This window comes from Phyllostomus hastatus, unplaced genomic scaffold, assembly GCF_019186645.2.
Source record: "Phyllostomus hastatus isolate PE091 unplaced genomic scaffold, TTU_PhHast_1.1 phas_contig_37, whole genome shotgun sequence".
Lineage (NCBI taxonomy): Eukaryota > Metazoa > Chordata > Mammalia > Chiroptera > Phyllostomidae > Phyllostomus > Phyllostomus hastatus.
Genome location: NW_025333867.1, coordinates 136,241 through 163,785, shown reverse-complemented (window position 1 = coordinate 163,785; position 27,545 = coordinate 136,241). Strand labels below are relative to the sequence as shown.

Here is a 27,545-nt window from a genome sequence, read left to right as displayed (position 1 = left end):
GGGGCCGAGGCCGTGGCCGGCGGGCCAGACCACCTCCTCCCCGGGCGTCCCCGCGGCACGCCCTCTCGCCCGGAGGCGGAGGAAAGCGGACCTGCAGCGGCCTCGACGTCGACGACCGCGCCGCCCGCAGTGGGAAGAGCCTTATAAAGCCGGTGCTCGTCCGTCCCGAGCGACTCCAGCCGCGCAGTCTCGGACGTGTGCGCGGGGCCGGGGAGGACCAGAGATCAACTTCCGACGGACCCGGATCCCGGCCAGCCTCCAGACCTATCCCGGACAGACCCCAGGCCGACTCCAGGCACCTACCGGCCCGGACGCGCCCCCTGCCGGCTGGCAGCGGGGGCCGAGGGCGCCCCGGCGGCTGGGGCATGTGTGGCCCGCGTTATGGCCTCGGCGGTGTTTGAGGGCACCTCGCTAGTGAACATGTTCGTGCGCGGCTGCTGGGTGAACGGCATTCGCAGGCTCATCGTCAGCCGGCGTGGCGACGAGGAGGAGTTCTTCGAGATCCGCACGGAGTGGTCAGACCGAAGCGTGCTTTACCTGCACCGCAGCTTCGCCGACCTGGGTCGCTTGTGGCAGCGGCTCCGGGACGCCTTCCCTGAGGACCGGCCGGAGCTGGCGCGCGCGCCGCTGCGCCAAGGTGCGGGGGCCGCGGGTTCCGGGGTGGGGCCGGGTACGCCTCAGATGGGGTCCTAGGGAGAGACTTGGTTGCGAGATCGTTTTAAAGTGCATGAAACGGAGAGGGTAAGGCAAACGGGAAGTTACTTAAACCGAGATTGTGGGTCTCCCCTTGGTCCCCGGCACGGGGTAGGAGACACTTGGATCCTCCGCTCCCAGTTGAAGGGCGCCCAGGGCTTCAGTGGCAAGAGGATAAGGAGCCGGCCCATGGAACCCCGAGACCTTCCCGGCCGAGGTCACCGGGGTTTGTGCCCTGACAGTCACCTAGGACGAGTCACTAGCACCGGTGCGGCGGCCAGCGTAGGGGTGGTCCGAACGCTTCTCAGTCTAAGCCCCTGGTCCAGACTAGCAATTGCCTCCCTCCGCACTTTCGGCAGGGCGGGCTTCGACCTCTGCCGCGCGCAGACGGCGGCAGGAGGGGGCTGGGGAAAGGTTTGGGAAGAGTTAAGGACAGTGGCCAGTTGGGGGTCGCGTCGTGTCTGGCAGCTGCCCCTCAGAGCCGTTCTCTGGGAGGGGCCGCGCCTCTTGACTTATTCGCTGACGGAGGAGCTTGAGTGCGAATTGCCACGCAGCCTTCTGTCACTGCTCGGGAGGGGCAGGTCAACCGGCAGCTGCAGAGGAAAGCTCGGGTCCCCACCCGAGTGGGTGGGTCCACATTCGGATATGGTTAACTGCAGCGGCCTCCTCCCTCGCCCTGTGACTGGTCTTGGCTCTTGGGGACTCGTTCAGAGAACTGCTGTGGCTTCCCATTTCCTACTGCCTGGCTGACGCCCATGCCACAGGCTGCCTTTTGGAGGCCAGGCAGAGAAGATTGAAAGAGGGGAGGAAGGGCCGGAGAGACTCAAGTTGAGATGGGAAGGATTGCAGAGGAGGGAATAAAGGGCCAGGAAAGTCTGTAGGGCTTCTGAGCAGCCCCACTTCCTTTACCCTCACTGGGTGACCACCTGGAGCTGGGTGACACCCGGAAGCCTTCCTTTCTTCAGTCCTCTAAGCAGAGACCTAGTGTCACTTTGGAGGCATTTACTGAAGCTGAGGGTGGCCTGGGAGAAGTCTCCTTAGCTGCTGGTCAGCCTGAGACCTTAAGATAACCTCTGCTTACCCCTGGTGATGGCCCCCCACCCCAGAGTGGGAATTACATGGACCATTAGCTCAGCTCCCATGACACATCCTCTGGCAGACGCATCATTTTGGGAAGGCTCCCAGAGCCAGCAAGTTTGGAGGCCCTGAGTGAGACAGCTTGCTGTTCAGTTTTCTCTGCTGTCCAGATTCTCACATTTATAGCCATTCTCGAGATAGTTCAGTGTTATTTTAAACATGGAAGCAGTTTTCTTTGGGTTTGCTATTTGTTTTTTGCTTCTTTAATTTAAAAAAATCTTTTCTGGAGAACATTTTTTCATTGCTTTTTGAGAGAAAAAAAGAGAGACATGGATGTGAGAAACATCGATTGGTTGCCTCTCATACACACCCCAACCGGGGATCGAACCTACAACCTAGGTATGTGCCCTTACTGTAAATTGAACTTGTAACCTTTTGGTGTGCAGGGATGACTACCCAACTAACTGAGCAATCCAGCCACGGCTAAAGGACTTTATAATAGCCCACAATGGGACTGGCTGGATTCCTGTAAGAGCTGGCTCAGCACTCCTTGGGACCAGGGTAGGGGTACCTTAATTCTCCATCTAATCCTTGATTCTCTGCATGGAAGCGAGCTCCTCCTTCTCCAAGCACCACCTGAGTTTTGTTGTGTAATCCTAAGGGAAGTGCTTTTCCTTTGTCAGATCTTTGTAAGTCCAGGCAAATCATTTTTAAAGTGAAATGCATCACAATAATGTAAAAGAAGAGTCCACCTCATTTCCATGTGCCAGGTGTCATCCTAGGTGCTAGGGACACAGTAGTGAACAAAACAGACACACACACACACAATCCCTGCCCTCATGATTCTTATGTGGTTGGGAGAAATCTAGTAACGAGCAAAATAAGTAAAAAAACATGTTAGATAGTGATAAATGTGCAGGGGAAATAAAGTAAGCAAGGAAAGGAGCTATTGGTAGTGGGAGCAGTGAAGGTAGAGTGGTCTGGAAGGTCCCAAAGGAAGTGATCTTGGGAGACATGAAGGAAGGGAGCAAGCCAAGCCACATCACTGCCTGGGGAAGAAAGGACATTCCAGACAGAGGCAAGAGCAAGTGCAAAGGACCTGAGGCCTGCAGTTGCCTGGTGACTTTGCATGGTGAGGAGGCCATCGTGGCCGGAGTGGAGAGTGTAGTAGGAGTCGATTAGGGAGATAAAGAGTAGGCAAATCACACTTAGATTTGGACTCTTACTAAGAATGGAGAGCTTGGAGCAGAGGAGTGGCTTGATCTGACACTGCACTCCAGCTGCTGTGCTGAGAAAGACTCCAGAAGGAAACCCAGCAAGAGTTTCAGGGACATTGTGCCAAGTGTAGCAGAGCAGGTGTAAGAAGTGGTCAAGCACTGATATACATTTCTGAAAAGAGAGGCACAGCATTTACCGAGAGACCCAATGTGGGGTGCAAAGGAGTGTTGGACCAAAAGCAAAGCCTTCAGCTGGAGAAGTGGAATTGCCATCCATTGAGACAGGAAGCCTGCAGGAGGAGCTGGTGAAGGGCCCAGCTTTGAGTGCCACATTTCAGCATTTTCTCCAAATAAGGCCCCTCATTGAGAGCCTGTGTGGTACTAGTGCACATCTGTGTTCACCTTTATCACTGAATATATTAATCTACCTGAGCACTGTAGACTGTCTATTCTTAGATTTGAGACCCAAGGGGTGGGAGTTAAGGCATCCAGGGTATTATCAGGAAGGTGTGGATGCAGACATACCTGCCAGCCTCCCAGAACCTTGACAGTTGGAGGGAGATGTGTTCTCTGCTCCCAGGCCCTGAGCCTGGCCCCGCACTCTCTTGTGGGCAGAGAGGGGAGGCGCTCTGTGCTATCCCAGAACCAGCTAGGAGAACGCCACCTGATGGAGGGGACCAACTGCACAGTCACTTAGTGTACCTTCTGTGTGGCTGAAGAAAGTGCACAGCCCACATGGGTCTGGGCAGCAGATCAGGGCCACAAAGGCCACCTCTGCCCAGTCTGGTGGGTGCTTGGGTGAGCCAGCCCCTCGCCTGTGATACCACCCCCACCTCATGCATAGCTTCACCTCACAGTATCCTGCCCTTCCTAGTGGGCAGTTTTTACTTCTCAGGGGGATTTGAGGCATCCTTCCTGAATCACAGGCCAGTTCTGAATCTTCTCATGTGTAGTGTCCTGGGGCCAGGTGCTCTCCCAGGTTCCCAGCTCGCTCTGCCACCCCAATCTGGTGCTGGCACTGCCCGCCTCCGTGCAGCCTGCTCTTTCTCCTCCTCCTGTTTCATCTTTCCCAAACCTGCACCCTGCTGCCACCCCGACTTCGTTCTGATTTCCATTCCTTTCTGTGTAAGTGGCCACATGCCTGAGTTTGGTTCATGGTCCAGGGATCTCATTCCATCAGATCTCACTGTGCTGTGGGCACCAGGTGACTGGAGCTAACCTCAGCTAGAGAAGGAGCCAGCCAGGAACACACGTAGGTGATTCAGTAGCTGGCGCTTTTGGTTGTGGTGCTTCCCACCAAATTTCAAAGGAGGAACTTGGTTTTGCTTCTGGATCAGACAGCACCCTGAACCAGCTGTAGCATCCTGGCTGCCCTCAGGATGGGCCCAAGGGACACGGGTCCCCTTCCCTTTTTGAAAGAAGGTTAGGCCTCACATTCCTCTGCTATCTCTTTTTAAAAACACTTTGCCAAAAGGTGAAAGATGTTTTTGCACCGTGGATGGTCAAGAAACGGAAGTCATCCAGCCAGGGAGAGCAGGTGCCAGAGCGCAGCCCACTGCTCCTGGCAGTGCCCTCCCCAGGTGGTGTGGCCCTCCATTCTCCTGCCCCGGGGAGGCAGGGATGGTGGTAGCCCCTGCCCAGGCTAAAGAGAGTGCCCACAAAGGGTTCCTCTCCATCATCTTAGCGGGCCCCTGTAGACCAGGCCTGTGGCTTTACTGGGGCAGAGACTAGAATTTGGTGCTTCATGTGGGTCAGACCCAGGGACTGTGCTCCAGGGGGCAGTTTCATGAGGGCCAGATTACTGTGGAAAACTGGGGGCTGGTGTGTGTATTACCATCAGAAATGGACTTGCCAGGTGGTTCTGGTGGCCAGAGCCTGCGTGGGAGGCCATGGCTGCCCTTCATTACCACAGGCAAACCCTGTCATGTGGTGTGTAAGGTCTTGCTGGTCTCAGCCCTCTCTATCCCTGCCCTAGCCACCCGGGCCTCCTCAGGGCCTTTGCACTTCCAGATCCCACAGCCTGTTCTCCTTTCCCTCTCTCAGCCCCGTCCTTCACACCTCTTAACCTGAGGGGGTGGCTTCCTTGCTCTGAGTCTTCCTGGCCTGCCAGGGGATACCGCACTCACTGTGGCCAGTGCTCACCTCATATCCCTCCTGGCTAGCATGAAAGCTCTGGGGAGGCAGGGCCCATGCCCGGCTTATTAGCCATGGTAGCTCCCACACTTGCTAAGTTTCCTGGCAAGGAGCAGGAGGGCAAGCAGTACTTTAAGGTGAGTGAATGATCAGTGCTTCCTGCTGTGAGATCCTGAAGTGGGGTGGTATTCCCTAAGCACCTTTGATATTTTAAGGCAGACTGGCTCAGTGAATGGCTTCTTAAACATGTTTAGTGAGGGAGTTCTGCTTATAGTGGGAGAACAATGAAGAGGCCTAGAGAAGGAAGGATTAAGGGAAGGACACAGTAAAGATAAGCACTTCTAAGGCAAACACATTTCCTCACATGATAACAATATTCACACAAGGGGGCATCCCATAGCTGTAGCAAGAAGCAGAGGAAGGAAGAATGTCTCCTCTCACCCCCTTCCTGGGTCCTGAGAAAGTGTTATTTTTGTCTCTACCTCTTCTGTCTCCTCCTGCCCGTATCTCTGCCCCTGCTTCTCATTCTTGGAAAGAGGCAGAGAACTAAACCTGAAGTCACATTCCCAGCGCTCACAGTTGGGTGCGAGCATCACTGAGCAAGGGCAGCCAGCAGGGGAGGGTGAACCAGCTGGGCACCACCTATGCATAGCAGGTGGGAGTGTGAGGGGTAGAGATCAAGTGCAGTGGCCTTAGGTCCCAGGGATTCTTAAGTGTGTGAGGAATATAACCACTCTTTATGTCCTCAAGCTCGTCAGAGAACAGGTACACTTAGGAAGTAAGCTGAGAAAGTTTTCTTAGGAAATCTAAAGTATTTTCCCCTAACATTGTATTATGCTCGGCCTGTGAAGAATATACGAGTACACCTCTTAAGCACTCTAGACGACCCTGCATCCCTCGTCTCATCCACACGATCTGCTTCTCCATACAGTGCGTCGATGAACACATAAGTGAAGGGGAAAAAGAAATCTGTAAATGTAATTTATTATTTGACTTGACTTGAAAGTTCACTTTATGGAAAATTTTCCTAGGGCTCTATTGTGAGGGTCTCCTCTTAAAAGACTTGTGTTCTTTGGGTAATGGACACTTCTTCATTTGACTTGGAAAGGACCGTCTTCCTTCACAACTAAGCCAAGAAGCCTCCTGTCTTTTTTTCCGGAATTATAGCAGCAGAGGCACGCAAGTTAGGTTCAAGGTTCAGGTCTCCCAAGTCTGCCCTCGGAGGAAGCCTGGGGACAGTTCCCTGAGGTGTTCTGCTCAATGCCTCCACTTCCTGAAAAAAAAAAATGGGACTTTGGACCAGGTTTCTAAGATTAGGAAACGGATTTGTTTATGTTTGCTGTCACTGATAGGTTTTTGTGCTGAAGTCAGCATGTTCAGTTCCAGTTCCCAGAATAGATCAGGTGTTTGTGTTTGCATAAAGTAGCTAATTGTGAAACTGACAAACACATCTGTGTTCTCCATTTCCAAGGCTGCTCTAGCTTAGAGGGAAAGGGCACCCTGCCCTGGGTGCTGTGGCTGATTTCAGTCCTCAAATGAATGTAACGTAGGCACACTGAAATGGATGTATAATTGTGTTATCAATCTTTTGACTTCAAATTTTTAATTGGGGCTAAATCTGGATAAAATTTTCATATCACAAATTATGTAGAGTGAAATCTTAAACGTTGTGGTTATATTAATGATTATGTTTTTATCAGAAATTAGAAAAGTATCTGGGGGCTGTGAAATCTACTGAGTAAACTTCCTAATAGAATTTTAATGTGGCTGGTAGTGGATTGTCCCTTCCTGCCCTCCTCACTGGATTAAATCTCATGTCTTTCACAGAGTGCTGTCACCCCCTGCTGGCCAGTTCTGCAATGACAGCCTCCTAACCAAGAGGTGTTTTGAGTTTTTCTGTTCAACTGCAAATTCACAACAATTTTGCTGCCTGCAGTATTTATTATTATGATCTTAGATAGTAAAACTGAGTCAGGCAAGATCCCCATAAAATTCTCATTTTATCCCTAATATTTGGTGTGTAAAACCCAAAATTTTAGATAATCCTAAATTATTGTGTTTAAGCACATTTTAAAAAATATTTATTTACTTTTAGACAAATGAGATGGGAGAGAGAAAGAAAGAGGGAGAGAAACATCAATGTGAGGTTGCCTCTTGCACGCCCCACATGGGGGAACCTGGCCTGCAACCCAGGCATGTGCCCTGACTGGGAATTGAACTAGTGACCTTTGGTTCACAGGCCAGTACTCAGTCCACTGAGCCACACCAGCTGGGGCTTAAGCATGTTTTTTAAAATAAGGTTTACAACTTTTACTGTAAACAATTGATATTTGAAAAAGCTGTTTCAGCTGCTAAGCAATCAAAACTTTTGGGTCACAGAGGACTGATAGATCAGCTAGAAAGCAACCCACTCCAATAGCTATAATCAGTTTGTCTGGGGCAGTAGTTCAGGTTGTTATCTGTCCCGGAAACATGATGCGGTGTCCCACCTGTGGGTTCTGCTCACAACCTCGCCTCTCAGTGATCTGTCATTTTGGAATTTATAACAGCTTTGGGTGTCACCAGCAGGTCTCTATGGTTTCCCCAGCTGTGACATTGAGGAACCTGAAGGAAGGAACCCCAGTGAGTAGGGATAGAAATTAAGATGTATTTTATTTCTAAACTGTGGTTCCAGAGAGCAGTTTGGGGTTTGTTTATGTTTAAAAAAAATATTTTCCTCACGCATTTAACATGCTCACCATTTGATGGGAAACACTTAAAACAATCGAGGCAGGGTGATTTTTAGGGCCCAGGAAAGGAGGGAGAGTGGATGTTGGAGGGAATTTTGTTTTTTTGTGTTTTGTTTTCTTAATCCTCACCATAGGACATGCTTATTAATTCTAGAGAGAAGGGAAGGTGGGGGGCGGGGAGAGGGAGAGAAACGTCCATTGGTTGCCTCTCGCTTGTGCCCTGGCCCGGCATCTGAACTGCAGCCTTTTGGTTCACCGGACGACGCTCCAGCCAGTTGAGCCACCCAGCCAGGGTGTGTTGGAGTTTTAAGAGCATGAGGCTGTTAGAAGCTGCTAGAGGAGTAGGGAGTCCTTCATGGCCCCTGTCTGGGTTGGGGGCTGTGCTGGGGCAAGGCAGCCCTGTGGTCCCTGCCCCTGCCTCTTCCTGACGCTGTCCTGGCTCAGGTGGTGCAGGTGTAGCATCCCTCGGCCCCCAGCCTGCTGCTGTTTGTGGGTTCTAGTGAGTTCAGCTGAATCCATCACTTCGTGAATCGACTTCAATCAGCTGAGGCCCCTTCAGGGGAGAGTCCAGTGCCCCTGTCAGTCATGTCGGCAGGATTCCTTCGAGAAAGGGGCGACAACTTTGGAGAACCGATCTGCATCTCTAGCTTGACTGTCACTTGGGAAGCCAGGGTGGGGGAGTAAATGATAAAAACCAGTGATCCAACCAAAAGCCCAGAATTTAAAAAAATAACCAACTGTCATTTGTGTTCTTGCAGAGAGGGATTCCAGGGTCTTCCTCCCCCCATTTATACTTCCTCAGCCTCCTTTGTTTTGAAGCATGTTTCTGTTCCCAAGGAGTACCGTTTGGCTTCCATTTGGAAACAGGAGGACAGGGGAAAGGAAGCAGTGTGGTTCTGCGTGCTTCCACAAATAAGATCAAACCAGGGTGACCGGTGACTCTGTTCACTTAATGTTATCTCGCCCTCCTCAGGCTGCTGTCTTGTGAGACCAGTGACCTGGAACCTGCTGGCTGGTTGGTTCTGGCTGAAGTCTGGCTGAATGTGAAGTGGATAAGTGTGAACTACATTACTACCTTGCAATCAGGATGGAGCACACACCCAGGAGATAACTAATACTTGACTTCTGTGCTCTCTTAGGCAACTTTATTCAGTCAGCAAACAGCCAGCAAACATTGAATCCCCTGCATGTGTCCAGCTCTGTGCTGATTGCTGATAAAAGTGAGATGAACCCAAGGCATCTCTTACCTACCCTCAGGTTCTCGTGAGGGGCTTGGGGAGACCCATAGGTGAAGAAGCAGGTACGGTGTAGAGTGGTGAATTCTGCAGAGGTCAGGAGAGAGTCCCCTGGGAGCCCAGAGGCAGACCAAGTCTCCCAGCCTCTGGTGTGGGGAAGGCTTCACAGAGCAGAGGGCATGTGCCCATCCTGTAAGGGATTGGTGAGATTTTCTCATTCATGAGCCTGGAGGTTGGCAGGAACCATTCTCCCAGCAATAGGCAGTGCTGTGGGGGGGTGGGGGGGGTGTGCACGGGAGGAGGCGTTGTGTTTGGGTAGCATAGGCCTATTCCTTGGGGGTCGTGTGAGGGTGTGGGGGACATGCCGGGCACAGGACCTGTAAGGTGGGCTGGGGTCAGATCAGGGAGGGTCCGTGCATGAGTTGAAGTACTGGTACTGTTTCCAGAGGCCTGACCATGTACTTGTTGCCTTTCTCTAGTGCATTCTGCAAAGTGGGTCACCAAGAAGATAGGGTTGCCAGATAAAATACAGTTAAGGTTGAACTTCAAATAAACAATGAACAATTTTTTTAGTAGATGTCTATCCAAACTATTGCATTATTCATTTTTTATCAGCAATTCAGATTTAAATAGGTGCCCTGTGTTTTATTTGCTAAATCTGGCCATCCTAAAGATCAGTATAGAGCAGAATGTATTAATCTGGCAAAATCTTACTCTTAACCCAACCATAGGTTGAATGTTACTTAAAGATGTAATCAAAATTATACTGTTAAAGCAAAGATACGAGAATTATAAACCTCTGTGTTGATGTAAGATTGTTAAATTGTGCTTCACAATGTATAAAACGGATGTACATATGCTGTGTGCACTCACCAGACAAGGGGCGGATCTTCCTATAGCAGTAGCTGCAGAACAGAAACACATGCTGTGCTACACGCGATTGATCTGAGACTGGTAGTCCAGCTGTAATAGAAGTACAATAATAGTTTTGCTCATCTGAGAATAATGAAGCACTTTGTGGGGATGATTTACATAATTGTCTTCTCTATTTAAAAACAACTTTTTAGAGGATTTTGGTCCTCTTTCCCTCTGAGCCCTTCTCCTAAGCAAGCAGAAGATCAAAGCTCAATTGGTGCAGAGAGAGAGTGTGTGTGTGTGTGTGTGTGTGTGTTTGAAATTCTATTCTGAGGAATTCAGGGCCTGGAGAACAAGCATCCTGAGATTCTGCCATTTTTTTCCTTCTCCCTACCTCCCCCAGCATGCAGGATGGTGTGGTAGAGTCAGGCAGCCTGGGGAAGAGGGGCAAAAGGTAGCCCAGTCCTTTTCTGTGGCGATAGCTGGGCATTGTGCTGGGGTGTGTGCATGGCTGTGTGGATCGAGGCCCGGGGTTTCGCAGTGGTCAAGCCATGACCCACCCTCCTGCCTCTGGGACCCCTGCTCCCTGGACAGCTGCCAGCTGGCCCCCTGGGCCCCTGTGGCTGAGGAGTTTGGGCGGATCAAGCAGGGATGCCCGAATCCAGGGTGGCCTGGCTTTAGGAAGTCGAGAGAATGATTCCTGGCCTTGATTTGAACTGGCATTGTGAAGAGTGCCCTAGTGTAGCCTGGGCTCTCAGAAATGCCCTCACCCTATGTCAGGGGTTGCTTCTGGTTTCCAGGGACCATATATTGTGGGCCTCTTGATTGTAATACGTGGTTTAGGAAATTAATTTTATCACTTATGTAGACTCAGTCAATGAGTTGCCTAAAAAACAAACAACCCTTTCTCCTATAAAACAAAATGAACCAGAACTTCTTCTAAAGAGTTCTGATTCAGTAAGCCATAACAGTTCTGAGATTTCAGCCTGTGTGGTTTGGTCAGGGCCCACACAGGCTGTCGTCCCAGGTCAAAGGAAGCATGTGAAAGAGGCAGGTTTCCTTAGGAACCTGACTCTCCCCACCCCGGGGAGGCCAATGTACAGAACCAGTGATGGGAAGGTTTGTGTTCCTCACTGCTCACAGGGAGTCAGAAACATACCCTTGAACGTCTGTGCTGCAGCCACAGTGTTTCAAGAACAGTGTGCCACACTTTCTGACAGCCACTCAGGACTTCGGGTAACTGTAACTAGGGTAGAGGCTCCAATTCCTGGAAAGTGCTGTGAGTCGTGTCCTGCTGGTTTTCTCTGGGTAGAAACCTGTTTTTTTGCTTCCAGACCCAGCATTTAAATGACTTGTCTAAATATGGGCTCCAATTAGATGGGTCTGTGGCCAGCAGAGCGAGTCCCTTCTTCCACTGTGTCCTTGGGAGTGGGTTGTGTTCTGGGCAAGCTCCTCTGGCGGTAGCCACCACACTGGTGGCTGCCGAGTGGTCCCAGGCTGAGCTCTGGCAGAGTCCAGGCTATTTATGGAGCTGGCCCAGACTGTCCCTCTTGGAGGGATCTTGGATGGTCAGTCTGTGGCTTATTCCTGCCTGCCCCACTCATTTGCCCTCCCTGGCTTGCCAGACTCCTCCTTTTGGGCGGGCAGTGTCACCCGCATACACACATCATTCACTGGCCTCTGAAACTTAACCTGAGGTTTAGAACAGGGCTTTCAGGGCGGACTGTATATACATGAACGAGGCTGAGCAGACACACCCAGAGGCCTTCCATGCACTGTAACACTGGGGTAGCATCCTCATCAGGGGATGCCTGTTGTCTGTATTTAGTTTAGGAGCACATTTCCTGTTTTTCTGATTTTAGGTGTGTTTGTCTCAATTGTAGGACTGGTCGCCATAAAGGATGCCCACGATATAGAGACCAGGCTCAATGAGGTGGAGAAGTTGCTGAAGGCCATCATAAGCATGCCATGTAAAGTAAGTGCGACAGGTCCGGGCTGGGGGGAAGTTGGCACATCCGGCCAGCTTTCAAATAACTGACCTGCTTGCTCCCTTGGCCGCTTGCCTCTTCCTGAAGTATCTAGCTGTGGGGAGATCGGTGGATATAACCAGGGGAAAGAGAGACTCCTCTAAGCTCCAGTGGCTTTATTTTTTTTCTCACTGGGAAAGTGGAAGACGGGCCAAGGAGGTGTTGAGTAGGAGGGGATATGGCCCCTCCACTACAGTGGCTTTGCTTTGTTGCATCTGTGCAGAAGCCCACGGTCTTGCTGGGTGTATTTGAGAAGAGGGAGTGTGGGAGCCCAAGGGGGTGTTAGCATCAACGGCGGCAGGTAGCCTTTAAGTGAAGTTTGCAGGCTTTGTGTGCAGCAGTGATGAAGAACCTGGACTGGTCAGGCACCTGGACTGGCGTCAGGCAGACCGCCTAACTCTTGTAAGCTTTTATATATCTCCTCCCCTGTGCCTGGGGTGAGTCGATGCTCATCGTTTTTACAAAGCGAAGGGAGATGTGGTGCGACCTGGGCCCGTGTGGAGGGCTGAGGAACTGAGCCATCGTTTCCACTACCCCGTGCAACCTGGCCCTGGGGCCCACCACGTGGGGCCCCCAGGAAGTGGAGAGTGCAGTGACTGCCGCCTCCTCTATGTGGTCACAGGACTGTGGGCTATCGGAACAACTCAGTGGCATTAGCATCAGGCTGGGCCACCTTGCAGAGGATTAATTTTTAGTAATTAACCTATTTCTGCCCAGTATTCTAGGTCAGAAGTTGTGCTCACCTTCTTTGAAAGATCTCCTCTGGATCAGGTGTTAAAAAATGACAATGTACATAAAATTCAACCCAGCTTTCAAAGTCCGGTGAAAATATCAGGTAAGAGCTACAGGGAAAGGCCTGGGGAGATGCTGCTGTGGCTTTCTGGAAGCGTTTTCAGGGTGTGGCCTGTGCGGTGGGGCACGCCTCCCAGGCCTGGGCTCCGGAAAGGCCATCCATCTGTCTGTCCATCCTTCCGACAGGATGCCGACAGCAGCGCTGAGTGGCTGTTACCAGACCTTTACCAAACAGTGTGCTTCCTCACCTGGAGTTCACACTTTTCCTACTTCCTCAGAGAGGTGTTTGGCGTATCAACTGGAACTTACTTAAGAAATAGTGTAATGATGAAAACATTACCAAGGCATTTTTGAAGCAAACTTCTGGAACCAGTTGTGTAGCCTGCTGAAATAAGATGGTTCACATAATGTAGCATTGAATTTGTTCTTAGTTTTAGGGCGGCCATCGCCAAAGGGGGGGCACACAGTTTAGGTGTCATGAGCATTGATAAATTAACTAAAAAATTAACTAAAGAGGCAAGGTTAGCAGTAGTAAGAGCAAATTGTCACGGCTGGCCAGCTCACATACAAGGTCAGGTAGAAAGGAAGGGGAGGCCTGGACTTCATTCACCCTTTTGGTAGTTTTCTAAGGTCTGGGTTGCACAGGTCACTAGAACACTATTATTTTTCGTGGTACTGTTTTGGTGAAGGCTGCTGAGGAGCATTCTGTAGGGAAAAGAGCTCTATTGTGGGGGTCTCAGGTACTGGGCTTCCCCAGGCAGTAGGCAGCCAGCTTATTTTGGACTAAGAGGTAGCATTTGAGTGCCATCTTGGAGGCATTTGCCAGGTGGACAGGGATGAAAGGCAGTCAGTTGTAGGAGGAAATGCAGCTCAGCTAAACAGGAGAGCCTATGGAATATCTTGATCTGTAGGAAGGAGAGAGGAGGGATTCTGCATCCTGCATTCCATCAGTGAAGGGAGGAGAGAAGAGCAGGAATGGAGGGGCAGGACTCGGAATGAAGTGGATTGAGGAAGAGTCAGTAGATGAGAGCGGAGAAGAGCCCAGAGCCAGATCCTAAGAAGAAATTGGTGGTCATGGTGATGGGGAGGAAGAGGAGGACAAACTGGGATGATGTCATTGAAGAAGAGTGTCCTTTTGAGTTTGATGCCACAGCAGGGATGAGAGTCCTACTTGTGTGCTGGGTGAGGTGGACAGGTTAGGCAATTCTGGGAACCTAGAATGGAAGAGGTATTTCTAGATATGACTATGTGAGCAGGATGGGTTTTAAGCCTGGCTTTGTGTCTCTGCTACTTTTGGTATCTACCCACGGTAGCTTCCTGGGTTTTCTTAGAAGAGCAGGGAGGCTCAGTTCTCCTTAGCTGGCACTGTTAGTGTCCAGACTTTCTTTATAGTGGGGTGAAAATGGCTGTGTATTCTAGTGGGTGTCTGTGGACTCTAGTCTTCTGGGCTCAGAGAGGGCTCTGGGGCCCTAATTGTCAGCTGTTTGGGGTTTTGCATGCTGTCACCGGGAGTGGGGGCAAGCTTCTGTCCCTCAGTACACAGTGGAAGAGTCCTGGCACTGGTATTATCTCTTTCTCTCTTTCTCTCTTTCCCTCCCTCCCTCCCTCCCTCCCTCCCTCCCTCCCTCCCCTCCCTCCCCCTCCCTCCCTCCCCTCCCTCCCTTCCCTCCCTCCCTTCCTTCCTTTCTTTCCTTTCTGTTTTGAGCAAACAGGAGAGGAGAGCAAAGAGCAACACAATCCTTTCAGGGACTGTGTGGGTGGCAGGAGCCGGACTGTGGATTCGGGTTGGCCCCCGGAGTGTGAGGAAGACAGGCTGGAGCTGTGCGGAGTGCGTCTGCTTGGGTAATTCCTGGAGTGCGACTGGAGCATTCCTGGTCCTCTGCCTTAGTGTCCTGTCTCATTGGGGACATGGGTGAATGCACTGCTACGCTTACCCTACAGACCTGAGAGTGCTGAGAAGTTCAACAGTGATAGCTATGGAGTTCTGTGCTGAGCTATTCTCTGTGTCTTTGTGTGAGGACCGAAGACAGAGGTTTTGGCTTGTACCATACATGAGCCTCAGTGAGGCCTTGCATGCATGACTAGGGACGCAGTGTCCGGGTCCAGGAAGGTAGGGGTGGTGACCTCCGTGTGCCAGCCAGGAACCCGAGTCATCTGGGGTGGCATGCTTTGCCCTGGGGACATAGCAGTGGGCAGAAGTAACTGCCGTGTTTGGGCTCTGCACAGAACACTTTGCAACAAATGGAGCTACCTAACAATGGATTTTGTAAACGTCCCCAAAAGCCTCAAGCCAGGGGGCCTGTCCAAGGAATCTCTGCATGAAGTGGCAGGCTGGGGGAGTACCTCTCAACCATTCCAGAGCTAAGGGACTCTGACTGCAAGGGGTTTCCTTCTCTTCCTCTGCCCTAGTCAATTGGGTACCAGGTCTGGGGATTCCCCCTTTGAGGCTACCCAGCCTTCACTTTGTCCCTGGACTAGCCAGCCCTCTTTCTGAGCAAGTCTTCCCAACATAAGTTAGCATGTAGGTGTGCAGGCGTGCAGGGGTGCTCCCGCAGTTGTAAGATTCACTCTCATTACTCATTGCATGAAAAAATCAGTATACTAAGACAATGAACTGTGGTAAATTCAAAAACACTTTTCAATGAAACTGGTATCTGCAGTAACACTGACATCCCTTTGAAGAACTAGTGCATACACGGGCAACCTGCGTCCTTCGGCCTCGGTTCCATGTTTCAGGTGTTGCTGGATTTGGGGATCCCCAGGCTTTGAGCCTCAGACCTGGCACACCTTGAGAACATCCACATGTCTCTGTCAGCCTCACTCTTTCCCTAGTAAAGACCCCGCATAGGTACTGACATGGTCATCGCAGAACTCTTGATTCTTGGGCTCATCAATCTTCCCAAAACCTTACCCTCACAAATAAAACCCAAGTCCCCTAGTCATTCTAGGCGTGTCAGAGTCTGGCTGACTCTACCTTTTTGATTTTGTCACCATAGAACCCTGCACTGCGGATCCTCAGCCTCTGCTAGGCTGGGCTTTGCTTGTGCTGTGGCTGCCCCTCCACCGCCACCCCTATCCTGTGACAGTGCCTTCATTTGTGAAAACGCCCCGGCTTGCTGCCACTCACTCAACCCCTCCTTCTCCACTGCCTACAGACATCTTAATACTTTCTCCTGTTCTTGACATGGACTTTTAGAGAGGAGGTGCCTGGGGTTGGGCACTGGCCTCCCTGGCTGTCAGGGACTACTCTTCACACTCTGACTTTGGAGCATTTAGCTTCTGCATACACAGCCTCCTAATGTTCAGACTGCAGTGGCCAGGGATTCCACTAGGTGGCGCCAGGCGCTCATGGTGTGAGAAATGAGCCTCATCCTGGGTCCTCAGCAAGGATTGTTAGGAAATACTGTGGACTATCTGGTGATGCTTTGGGTCAATACAATCTTAAACATTCTTCATCCCATGTTAATCTAAGTGCTTATCAAATCTAAGAATGAAAGGTATATATGAATTAACGAGCTGGAGTACTGATGGCATATACAGCATATGAAAACATTGTTGCAGTTCAAAAAGAAGAAAAATCACTGTTAGGCAAACACTGCAATAGTAATTATTGCCGAAAAGATCCATTGGTAGATGCTAAGATTAGTGGACAAAAGTTTCAGGAGAAACAGGAGTTGCAGAGTCTCAATGGATCTCCCCAAAAGATATTTCTTAACTACCAAGAGAAGGATGGTAACCTTACTTTGTAGAAACTGGCAGAAACCTCCTTACCCAGGCGATCCAGACCCACATCCCAGGGGTAACACCAGCTGACATCACATAGCCCCTGTGATGCATGCCGGAGAAGGCACTATCTCTCTGCAGGATTCCGGCCCAGGACATGCCACTTCAGATGAGCTCATTAAAATATCTGAAAAATTGAGGGAAAGGCATCTTCAAAAGTGTCCCAGTCGTGAGAGAGGAGAACAGACTGATGAACTGTCAGAGTTCCTAGGACACTATGACACAACAACTTAATGCACCAAGGGGTCCTTGGTGGGGTCTGGAACCAAAAAAACGGGGGGAAATTAGTGAGAAAGCTGGTGAGGGGGATGTTTAGTTAACAGTATTGTGCAATGTTAATTTTCTGCAGTTGATAATTGTGCCATAGTTACCTAAAATGTTAACATTAGGACGTGGTGAAGGATAAGTGAGAACTTTGCACTATTTTTAAAATGTTTTTATAATTCTAAAAATAGCTCAAAATGTAAAGAAAAAGAAGAAATACAAAGCAGGACTCTACTTAATATGAAAAAATATGAATGCAGAAATGTAGCTTGAAAATGAGCTATTTCATGGAATCAGTCACATATGTGATTAAATTGGCTAGTAATTCTCTCCTTTTTTCTTTTGCTGTAGGTACTAAACTGATTTCTAAGAAATTTACATTTTAAATATGTTTGAAGATAGATTCAGATGCTATAACTTTTTTTGCAATTATAGCATTGCTTTGCTTCTTTTTTTAAAAAAATATTTTATTTATTTTTAGAGAAAAGGGGAGGAAGAGAGGGAGAGAAACATCAGTGTGTGGTTGCCTCTCACATACCCCCTACTGGGGACCTGTCCCACAACCCAGGCATGTCCCCTGGGAGTTGAACCAGCAACCCTTTGGTTCGTAGGGTGGCACTCAGTCCACTGAGCCACACCAGTCATGGTGCTTTGGTTTGTTTTTATTTGCATGACACAACAAATATGAAGACATTAGCAACAATGGCAGTAATAACTACCATTTATCAAGCCCTGGGCACTTAATAGGTTCTTTACAAGTCCCATCTTCTTTAATGGGCATCTGATGTCTTTAGGGATGGACACTCTCGTTCCCATTTTATAGATGGAGAAGCTGAGCAAGAAAGAGCCTGCTCCCCGGGGATAAATAGCAGAACTGGCTTTTTCTCAAGGGCCTAGATGGCCTTGCAAACCATTAAACCACATTTCTGTGCACAAAGGACGAGCATAGGTGACTAAGGAATACTGACTACACGTCTGCTCTCGGGGGCTGGTAAAGACTCCATTTTCTAGAGCTTCAAATTTCACATTTAAGAAAGATTAGGAAGTTCCCATACAAGGCGTCTCTTCATAACATTTAGCGATGTTTTGCAGCACTGCCATTTATTTTCACTTGTAAGTTTCTCCCCCAGAAATCCCCTTGGCAAGGGGGTGGGAGAAGGGTGTGAGGGCTGTCTGCTGGCTGTACTGACATGACTCTGAGGTTTTATATACTTCCTGAGATGGATAGATTTGAGTCAGACTTAAATGGAAGCAGTTAAAGAAAGAGTGTGTGTGTGTGTGTGTGTGTGTGTGTGTGTGTTATTGCTTACATTAGTGGTCCCATACTTTTAAAATTGAGAGGTGAGAGAATCTTTGTTGTTAAGGTTTAGCCATCTTCAGAATCACTGAGGCTTTGGTAAACATCTTTTTGTACCTTCTTGCACCTAGAAATGTAATTGACCCTAGAGATCCCACACACCGACTTTCTGTTGGTTTTCGGTGTTCCTTCTCAGGACTTGTAGGCTTTTTGTGTTCGTTCTTGAGCGGGTTGGAGCCCTGGTGGGCTCCCAGCAGGAAGGCAGGGCCGGGAAGAGCGTGCTGTGCTGACGTCACTGGGGGCATGGCTGACTAAGCTGGTGCTGCAGAAAACCAGTGAAACTTGAGCTGCCACTTCTCCAGAAAGCCCAGTGGAAATTTTAGCAGTGAATTACTTTGTAGATCTTATTGATGAATAGTCATTTAAGATCATAGAGCTCAGGGACTTCTGGCCAAGATGGAGGTGTAGGTAGATATACTGTGCCTTCTTGCACAACCCAAAGGACAACAACAAATTTAAAAACAAAAATCAACCAGAACTGACAGAAAATCAAACTGTATGGAAGTCCAACCACCTGGAGTTAAAGAAGACACACTCATCCAGACCGGTAGGGGGGCAGAGACAGGCAGCTAGGCAGAGAGGACTCGTGGCAAGAAGGCGGCTGGTGGACGCAGTGAGGTGGCGGATTGTGGAGCGGGGCGCCCAAGGCTGCAGCTGGCTGGCAAGGCAGCAGCAGGTGGACCCGGCAAGGCAGCAGATTGTGGACTGGGTGATCCCACATTCACATGCAGATAAACTGGGAGAAACAACAGGGGTGCAGGATGGACTGCACAACCCAGGGACCATGAGTGAGGAAATAAAGCCTCAAACCACTGGTTGAAAACACCTGTGGGGGCTGAGACAGTGGAAGAAACTCCCAGCCTCATAGGAGAGTTCATTGGAGAGAACCACAGGGTCTTAGAATGAACACAAACCCACCGACATGGGAATCAGCACCAGAAGGGCCCACTTTGCTTGTGGGAATTGGGGGAAGTGACTGAAGTCTGGCACAGAGTGGAGCAAGCAGCATTGTTCCCTCTCAGACCCCTTCCCCACATACAGTGTCACAACACAGCGATGTGGGTTACCCCACCCAGGTGAATACCTGAGGCTCCCCCCTCACTATCTAACAGGGGTGTCAAGACAAAAAAAAAAGGCCCAAATGAAAGAACAGATCAAAGCTCCAGAGAAAATACAACTAAATGATGAAGATAGAGCCAACCTATCAGATGGCACAGTTGAAAGCACTGGTGATCAGGATGCTCACAGAATTGGTTGAATTTCATCACAAATTAGCTGAAAAAAATGAAGGCTATGCTAAGTGTAATAAAGGAAAAGGCACAGGGAACCAACAGTGATGGGAAGGAAACTGGGACTCAAATCAACAGTGTGAACCAGAAGGAAGAAAGAAACATTCAACCAGAAAAGAATGAAAAAACAAAGAGTTCAAAAAAATGAGGAGAGGCTTAGGAACCTCCAGGACATCTTTAAACATTCCAGCATCTCAATTATAGGGGTGCCAGAAGGAGAACAGGAAGAGCAACAAGTGAAAAAGTTATCTGAACAAATAATAAAGGAGAACTTCCCCAATCTGGCAAAGGAGGTATATGCAAGTCCAGGAAACTCAGAGAGTCCCAAAGAAGTTGGACCAAGGAAGCACACACCAAGGCACATTATAATTACATTACCCAAGATTAAAATGAAGGAGAGAATCCTAGAAGCAGCAAGAGAAAAGGAGACAGTTACCTACAAAGGAGTTCCCATCAGACTGTCAGCTGATTTCTCAAGAGACCTTACAGGCAAGAAGGGGCTGGAAAGAAGTATTCCAAGTCATGAAAGGCAAGGACCTACATCCAAGATTGCTCTATCCAGCAAAGCTATCATTTAGAATGGAAAAGCAGATAAAATGCTTCTCAGATAAGGTCAAGTTCAAGGAGTACCTCATCACTAAGCCCCTATTAAATGAAATGTTAAAGGAATTTACCTAAGAAAAAGAAGATAAAAAATATGAACAGTAAAATGACAGCAAACTCACAATCATTAACAACCACACCTAAAACGAAAACAAAAACAAACTAAGCAAACACCTAGAACAGGAACAGAACCACAGAAATGGAGATCACATGGAGGGTTAGCAACAGGGGAGTGGGAGGGGGAGTGAGGGTAAAGGTATAAAGAATAAGTAGCATAAATGGTAGGTAGAATAGACAGGGGGAGGGTAAGAATAGTATAGGAAATGTAGAAACCAAAGAACTTATATGTATGACCCATGGACATGAACTAGAGGGGAAGAATGTGGGTGGAAGGGGGTGTGCAGGGTGGAGGGGAAAAGTGGGAAGGGGAAAAATGGGACAACTGTAATAGCATAATCAATAAAATATATTTAAAAATAGGATAATAGAGCTCATTGTTGGGCTGAGCTGCAGGGTCCGAGCTCCTGGCCCATGCCAGTTCAGCTGCCGCACCCTCAGGTATCCCATTCCCACACCTTCCAGCACCAGATCGCCAGAACCACGTCCTCAAAACGCTAATGCCATACAGCCAGTGTAGACATGAAGATGTTTTCTTTGTTGGTCTCTTTAAATTATCACACTTTGTGCTTGTTGGTAAAAAAAATCAATTTATATACGGAATTAGGTAAAGTAAAAAGTGAAGTAGCCCATTTGGTTTAAAATGCACACTTCTCTCATTCAATGGTCAGGGCAGCCCAGGGCGGTGATGGTGTTATCCTGCCTCAGACGTGGGTAAGAGCTTAGAAACCTGCACCTGTGGCAGCGTGCCCCAGGCCTGGACTCAGACCCAGACTGACAGATGTGAGCTCAATGCTCTTTCTGCTCCAGCTTTCAATGCATGGGGCAGGGTGTGTGGGGAAAGAGCTCAGACAACCAGAGCCTTTTCCTAGGGGAGAGAGGGTCCTCTCGGCTTGCGTAGGTCAGCTCAGCCAGTGTGACTCCTGTGAAGCTTGGTGTCAGCCCCCGAATCTGTGTGGCAGAAGTTTAGAATGGGCTCCAGAATGCACCTTCTCTCAGTGTGGAGGAGATGGGGCAGTGGGTGGAGGAAGAGGTCAGGAGATTGGTGTAAGCCTCAGACTCCAAAACTTCAAAACCTAACCCTTCCTGAGTTGTTTCTTTTACTGTTTTCATTTTCAGAAATCATGAGGTCGAATGGGTTTTGTTTAGCCAATACGGAAACTATCGTTATTGACCACAGTATACCAAACGGAAAAGAGCAGCACCTGGGTGTGGACCCAGCAGAGCATTTGTAAGTACGCTGACTTGAATGTAGTTTTGCAGATGGGATCCTGGAGCTGTCAGCCAGTGCCAGGGGCTGGGGTTCATTGCCATGCAGAGCTCTGTAGGCCGGAACTATGTGTGGCCAGAAATACCCAGCCATTCTGCCTATATTTAGACATTTATTTAAAGAGTTTGCCCTTTCTAGAGGGCAGTGAGACCTTGGTTCATGAAGCTTGTGGGAACAAATTTCCTTTGCCTCGGTGGCTAGCTGTGATGGGCTGTCGAGGAGAAGTGGCCGGGCTTCAGGAATAGTCTGTGCCGGGCCCTAAGTGGGTGCAGGGGCCACAAGCCTCCTTGATCATAAGGCCTGGCTCCTAGGATGGGGAGAAGTGTCACATGTTGGCCTCACATCGCAGAGCTAGAAATTCTCCAGACTCCCAAGGGCCTGCTCTGAAGGGGGAGAGTGTGTGTCTGATGCGTGCAGGCAGGACAGCCAGAAACACCACTTGTCCGTTCTTCCTTTCCCTTCGGACAGAACTTTGACCACTCTAAGTGCTCTAGGAAGCCCCACACCCGAGGTCCCCTCAAAGCACAGCCGCCTTCATCCTTGTTGTGATTCCGGCCATCTACTTGGAAATTGTCGGGCAGTGGCTTGAGGGCGCATCATAATTTGGCTTCTGTTGACTGGTCAAGGCCAAGCCTAGGGCTCTCCTGGTGTGTGAGTGTCAGGAAGTCACTTATCCTCTTCTGGCTTTTCTTAATCTTTGAATTTGGACCATTATGATCTCTCAGTGTCTGTTGTGAAGACCTCAGATAATGAGTGTGAAATGCCTGGCTTAGGAGCCCCCAAGGTGGCTCTGGGTGTGCAGAGTCTCCCTGGGGCACATGAGAAGCACATCCCATGGGTGGAGGGACTTCTCGGCATCCCAGGTCCCAGCCCATCCCCTCAACTGAAAATAAAACTCGGCCAGGGCAGGCCCACATGTCGAGACACACATCTGGGCTAGTTGGTTGCAGGACAAAGTGTGACCCCAGGATGTGTCACCTCTGCAGGCCCCCTGCTCTGTGACTGCCCCATGGAACGCACTCCAGCCAGCAGCTCCCACTTTCTTAGTTACTCAAATGTCTCTTGGGTAGATGGTGTAAGAACAGCTAGTATAAGAGCATTGGCTGGCGAGGCCAAGGGGTTGGTCTTCCTCTGAAATACCGTTGTCCCTTTGCATGCCTTGCTGTGACACACACAAGGCATTGCACCTGCTGTGCGTGTATATGGATAGCGCATTAGTTCATGGCCTGTGGGTCATAATGCAGGGCTGGCACCATGGGGTACAAGATTGATGTGTATTAAATGAGTGTCGGAAAGGAGAGGTCCTCTAACTTCACGGGAGAAGTGTCTGGCTAGGGCTTGTGGGGGTGGCCCTCCTTCATCACTAGTTGCTGTAGGGTCCTCACTTTGGTTCCACAGCATTCCTTGGGTAACCTTTTCCATCTCAAAAGGCCTTGAGAGTCTTTCTGCTTCCTGGCATGAAGCCAGATGTCAGAAGTTAGAGGTCAACTGTAAAGAGTTTTGCAAAGGAGAAATACACAAAAAGCAGGGATGATATCATGACTCTCCCAGCTAGCCCAGAGCTTTGCATGGATGAGGTTGATTCAGCCGTCATATGTGGCCACCTGCCCAGCAGGGAGAGAAAGTGAAGGAAATCCTTTGTGATCCCAGGAAAGCTTAAAGCTTCATGAAGAAATGTCTGCCTCCAGGTAGAAGGGCTTCTTGCCTCAGGCTTGCCAGGTATTTCTCTGGGTGCCTGGCCTAGGGCAGCATAGCCGAGCTGATGATCTGCTGCTGTCTCTCTCTTGGGAGCAGTCTCTTTTCACACCTCACGGGGCTTTCAGGCAGGTGGTGTGTGCTGACTCCGCAAGGTCAGGAGGATATGGAGAAATAACCTTTCAGTAGCTAGAGGCTTTTCCACCTGGCTGCTGCTGCAGCCCTCCTCAGCAATACTTGAGGTGGAGCTGGGGGGTGGGGTGGCTGTTTGGCCCTGAGGCTGTGAATTCAGTGGTGTCTGACCTGCTTGTCAGGAGTGTGCCATGGAGCCAAGTAGTCTGCCTTACCTGTCCCTGGAGGGGGCAGGTACCAGCACCCAGGACCAGAGACTCACTGCACTCAGGGGATGAGTGGGTGTCTAATGAGGATGTGAGTCATCCTCTACCTGGTGACCATCCTGGTTGGCTGGAGAGGTTGCCAGGCTCCCAGGAAATCCACCGCTGAGGCAGCCCTCACTCTGTCATCACAGGTTAGAAGCAGAGGCATTTGCCAGGCCTGCTGAGGACCAAGGTGCCTCATTTTTCTGAGCATCCCAGCTTCCCCTTTCATCCTCGATCCTCAGGTCCATCTGACCTGAGGGCAGGAAGTGTAGCCAGGGGATAGGAAGCTGTCTGGGCAGGGCTGCATCTTGGTTGTCACTGTGGCCCTCTCCCTCTCCTGGCTTGAGCCTTTTCCTGCACCCAAGAGTCCCCTTTTAGTTTCGTTCCAATGCTGTTTTGAGGGAAGAAATATACCATCCTATAATAAAGCTGGAGAGATGGCCTTGTCCCCATGAGACATGCTGCCCTGTGGGCTGCACGGTGTTTCCTGTCACAGCTCCACCTCCTTTTCCACAGCCTGTACTCCCAGGGCAAGGCGCAGGGAGACCCAGATGGGCTCCAGTCCTTCCTGGAATCTCTCCACACCCCTCACTGTGCAGTTAAAGGAAAACCCAGCTCTGCAGCCACTTCTGTACCCTACTTTTATCAGCTTAGATTGGAGGAAGCATGCATCTCTCTGGCCCTGTGTTTGAAGCTAGTGGAATGCTATACTGTGTCCTCTTGACGCAAGGCAAGACCCACATCTCTGCGCCCCCATGCAAGTGCCCCAGCCAGTGTAGCCAAGTCAGAAACTCCTTACAATGCCATGTGGTTGGTTTGCTCCCTCCCCGGTCTCTCCAGGTATAGTTGAGCTCATATAAGAGTCTGCTAGTAGGGAGGCCTTCAAGCAGCAGGAAAAGACACGCAACACGCTGTACACTGCACCCAAAGGCCTGTTCCTGCTTCCAGTGAGAGCCGAGTGGGAGGACCTGCCCTCACACGTCTGCTGGGCCCCGGATCCTTAGCTGAGGAAGATGGAAAAAGCATCAGCAGCATCTCATCTCCCTTCCTGGGGAGCATGTGCTTCATGCCCCCCTTTCTCTGTTATTCATCCTTTAAAGTTTGGAGTCTGTTTTATTCTAGTTTGGGAGGCCGCATCTGGGTTAGATGGGCAGCTAACCCAGACACGGGAACCCATCCTACTGACCTCACTGCCCTCACCCAGCACCTCCCTGGGTTCCTTCCACCTCCCATGTGACCTGACCCAAGGATATAGTTAGGTGATGAGTCTATGACTACGGTGGCATTTCTCAGTTTTGCTGTGGTCCACATGGCTCAACCCATGGCAAGCTCCTGTTCCCAAAGACAGGCCCTGCCTGCCCTGTTCACTGCTGTGTCCCCAGAGCTTGACACAGAGCAGTCCCTAGACAGAGAAAAACCATCACTCCGTGAATGAACAAATGAATGAATGAATGAATGAATGGTTGAATAACAACTGGCTAAAGAATATAGACAGCAGTTTCTAAGGCACTACAAACTAGAGCCGTGACAGTCTTTACACTAGGGTCCATTTCACCTCATTAGTAACCGTGGTTCTTTCCACACTTCCTCAGCAAACGTTGAAAAGGCCATGCCCACCAGTCATAGAACATCATGGAAAGCTCTCCGTACTGTTTGAGTCAATCCCTATGTGCCCTCGTTCCAATGACCCTCTGTCCTTTCTCCATTTGAGTGGAGCGGGGAGGGGCGGGGGGCGGTGGTAAGCCAGCCTCAGCCCTCACCTCTGTCCTTCCCATTTCAGGTTTGAGAACGGCAGTGAGTTTACCTCAGAGCTGGAGGATGGTGATGATCCAGCAGCATATGACACCAACCTGTCCTATTACCACCTGGTTCCCTTTGAGACGGACATTTTGGACTGAGCCTCCAGGGGGTCCCTTCATCCCCAGCCCTCAGCTGCTGGTTCTGCTGCTGCTCACTGCTCCGGCTCCAGGCCTGGCCTCTGTGGTGCCTGTGGTGACTAAGCGTGGCTCTGCTGCCACGCTCCACTCAGCAGCCTGCATCTGTGGGGCCTGGTGTTCTGAGAGTGGACCAGTGGGATTTTTCTGGGGTTAGGGCCAACCTCAAGTCTCCCACAACAGGAGTCAGGTCTCGGGAGTCCATGAAGCCCACTGCTGCGGACAGGTCTTCTGTCTCCACTGCACACTGCCAGCCTGTTTCTGCCTTCCTGGGACTCCCTCCCCACAGTGATTTGAGGAACCACAAGTGCCTGCAGGATGTCGCAGTGCAAGGGCAGAACACACAGGGTCTTGTTGGGTTACTGCTCTCCTGTGACTGCTTCCTGGAAAGGAGCCTTCTTCTAGGTACAGTGGCTCAGGGCCAGCCGGACCCCCTCACTCCCCACCATACGGGACTTCACAACTGCACAAAACAACCCATGTGAGATTTTGTCGAGTCACCAAGTTCTTGATGACATAGGCAGGGTATGTTAAGTAATCAGCATTTTCCTGGGAACTAGGATATGTGACTTTTGTTTCTACTTTTCACCTTTTATCTGGTGATGGCTTTGTGTCAGCCAAAGGGGGTGTGAATTGTGGATGGGAACAGGGACAGGAGAAACCATTGACTGTCAGGTGCTTCTGTAAGCTGAACCTGAGTTATAATTCTCCAGTAGAGAAAAAGAATCCCCGCCTGGCCTGCCAGCATCTCCAGGGTAGCAGTGCTTTAGCCACCCTGGGCTTTAGAAGTTCATCTCTCCTGCTGGTTACCCAGCTCTCAGTGATGGAATTGCCATATTAACATTAAAGGATGGTAATGAGAGGAAAGCCACTCACTCAGTCTACCTATCACCCTTTGCCCTCAGGGAGGGGCTGGGCTCTGCGTACTTCTCTTCTTTAAGTCTTCCCAGTGTCTACTAAGGACCAACATTTACTAATGTAAATAATAGTAAATTATTGAGAATCCTAATTCTTTTACACAGGCTGTTTTTTAATCTATTTTAATTAAATAAAATTTATTACTCTCCTTTTATGGATGTAAGGTGTTTGTGTATAAAGGTGTGTCTCTTTTTATTCTGTGCCAGGAGGGGGCAGAAATAAACCCTACCCCTCAGGCTGGCCCTGAGCATGCTCCTCTCATTATTACTGAGGAGTATGTTTTATTCTTAGCATAGGGAATAATCTGTCTGAAATGAAAAGTGGATGAGCAGTGTTTTTTGAGTTTTCCCCTTCTCCGCATTGTTCTTTGGCAAACCTCTTCTGTGACCCAGCTGCATGTACGGGATATCCATGCATTTTGTATTTCCCTTCTGCCTTCTAGCTGTGTTCAGTTTAATGTGTCCTGCTTTCAAGTCAGCTGTTGGGTGGCCGGTGGAGGTGACCAGTTGTTTTTCTTCTCTTGAGGGGTAAAATTCAGTTCTCAAGGATAGAGCAGCTTGCTTAGCATTTAAAGTTTGAATCAATCACCATGTTTAGTTAATTACCATTCAAGCTTCAATTATTGATTTCCTGGGATTTCCTTATTACTCTGTTCCAGAGGAACTTCTCCAGAGCTCTCTGGCCTCAGTGATAGCAGCTTCCTGAGCCCATCTGCTTGCTGTGACTGTATTTCCCCATTGGGGCCCTCTGTTGGCTCCTCAAACTCTCTCAACTTTCACGCAAGAAGCTTCACTGTTTCTTATCAGTACACAGTAGGATCTCTAAAGTAGAAGTCAGATGCTTGGGTATTTTTTCTTAAAAAGCACACCAGAGCATTATCTGGCTTCCTTTTTTTTTTTTCCTGGAAACATATTCTAAGCCCATTCTTCATGTTCCTACATTTGAAAGAAATGGAAGTACAGATAAATGGTTTTAGCAGTCAGCCTCACTACGGGCAGGGAAATATGGAGTGGAGGGGACTGGCAGGTGGAGAGTGTATGTACTGTGTAAAGGCAGCATTTACTATAGAACTGGCATGCGTCCAGTGTGGCCATTTCTCCCACTTTTTCAATAGAAACTGGAAGTCAGAATTTTTATGTGAATTAGCCAATTGTGTTATAAAAAACATTAGGCATAT

General features: G+C 49.6%; 1 protein-coding gene across 1 annotated transcript; it reads left to right on the top strand.

Moving 5' to 3' along the window:
* On the top strand, positions 1-26,531 carry PXDC1 (PX domain containing 1). The gene is made up of 5 exons (XM_045841757.1): positions 1-637; positions 11,823-11,914; positions 12,684-12,801; positions 21,291-21,402; positions 25,297-26,531. The coding sequence occupies exons 1-5, from the start codon at positions 382-384 to the stop codon at positions 25,412-25,414; spliced, it is 696 nt and encodes a 231-aa protein (XP_045697713.1). The 5' UTR covers positions 1-381; the 3' UTR covers positions 25,415-26,531.
* The last annotated feature ends 1,014 nt before the right edge of the window (positions 26,532-27,545 follow it).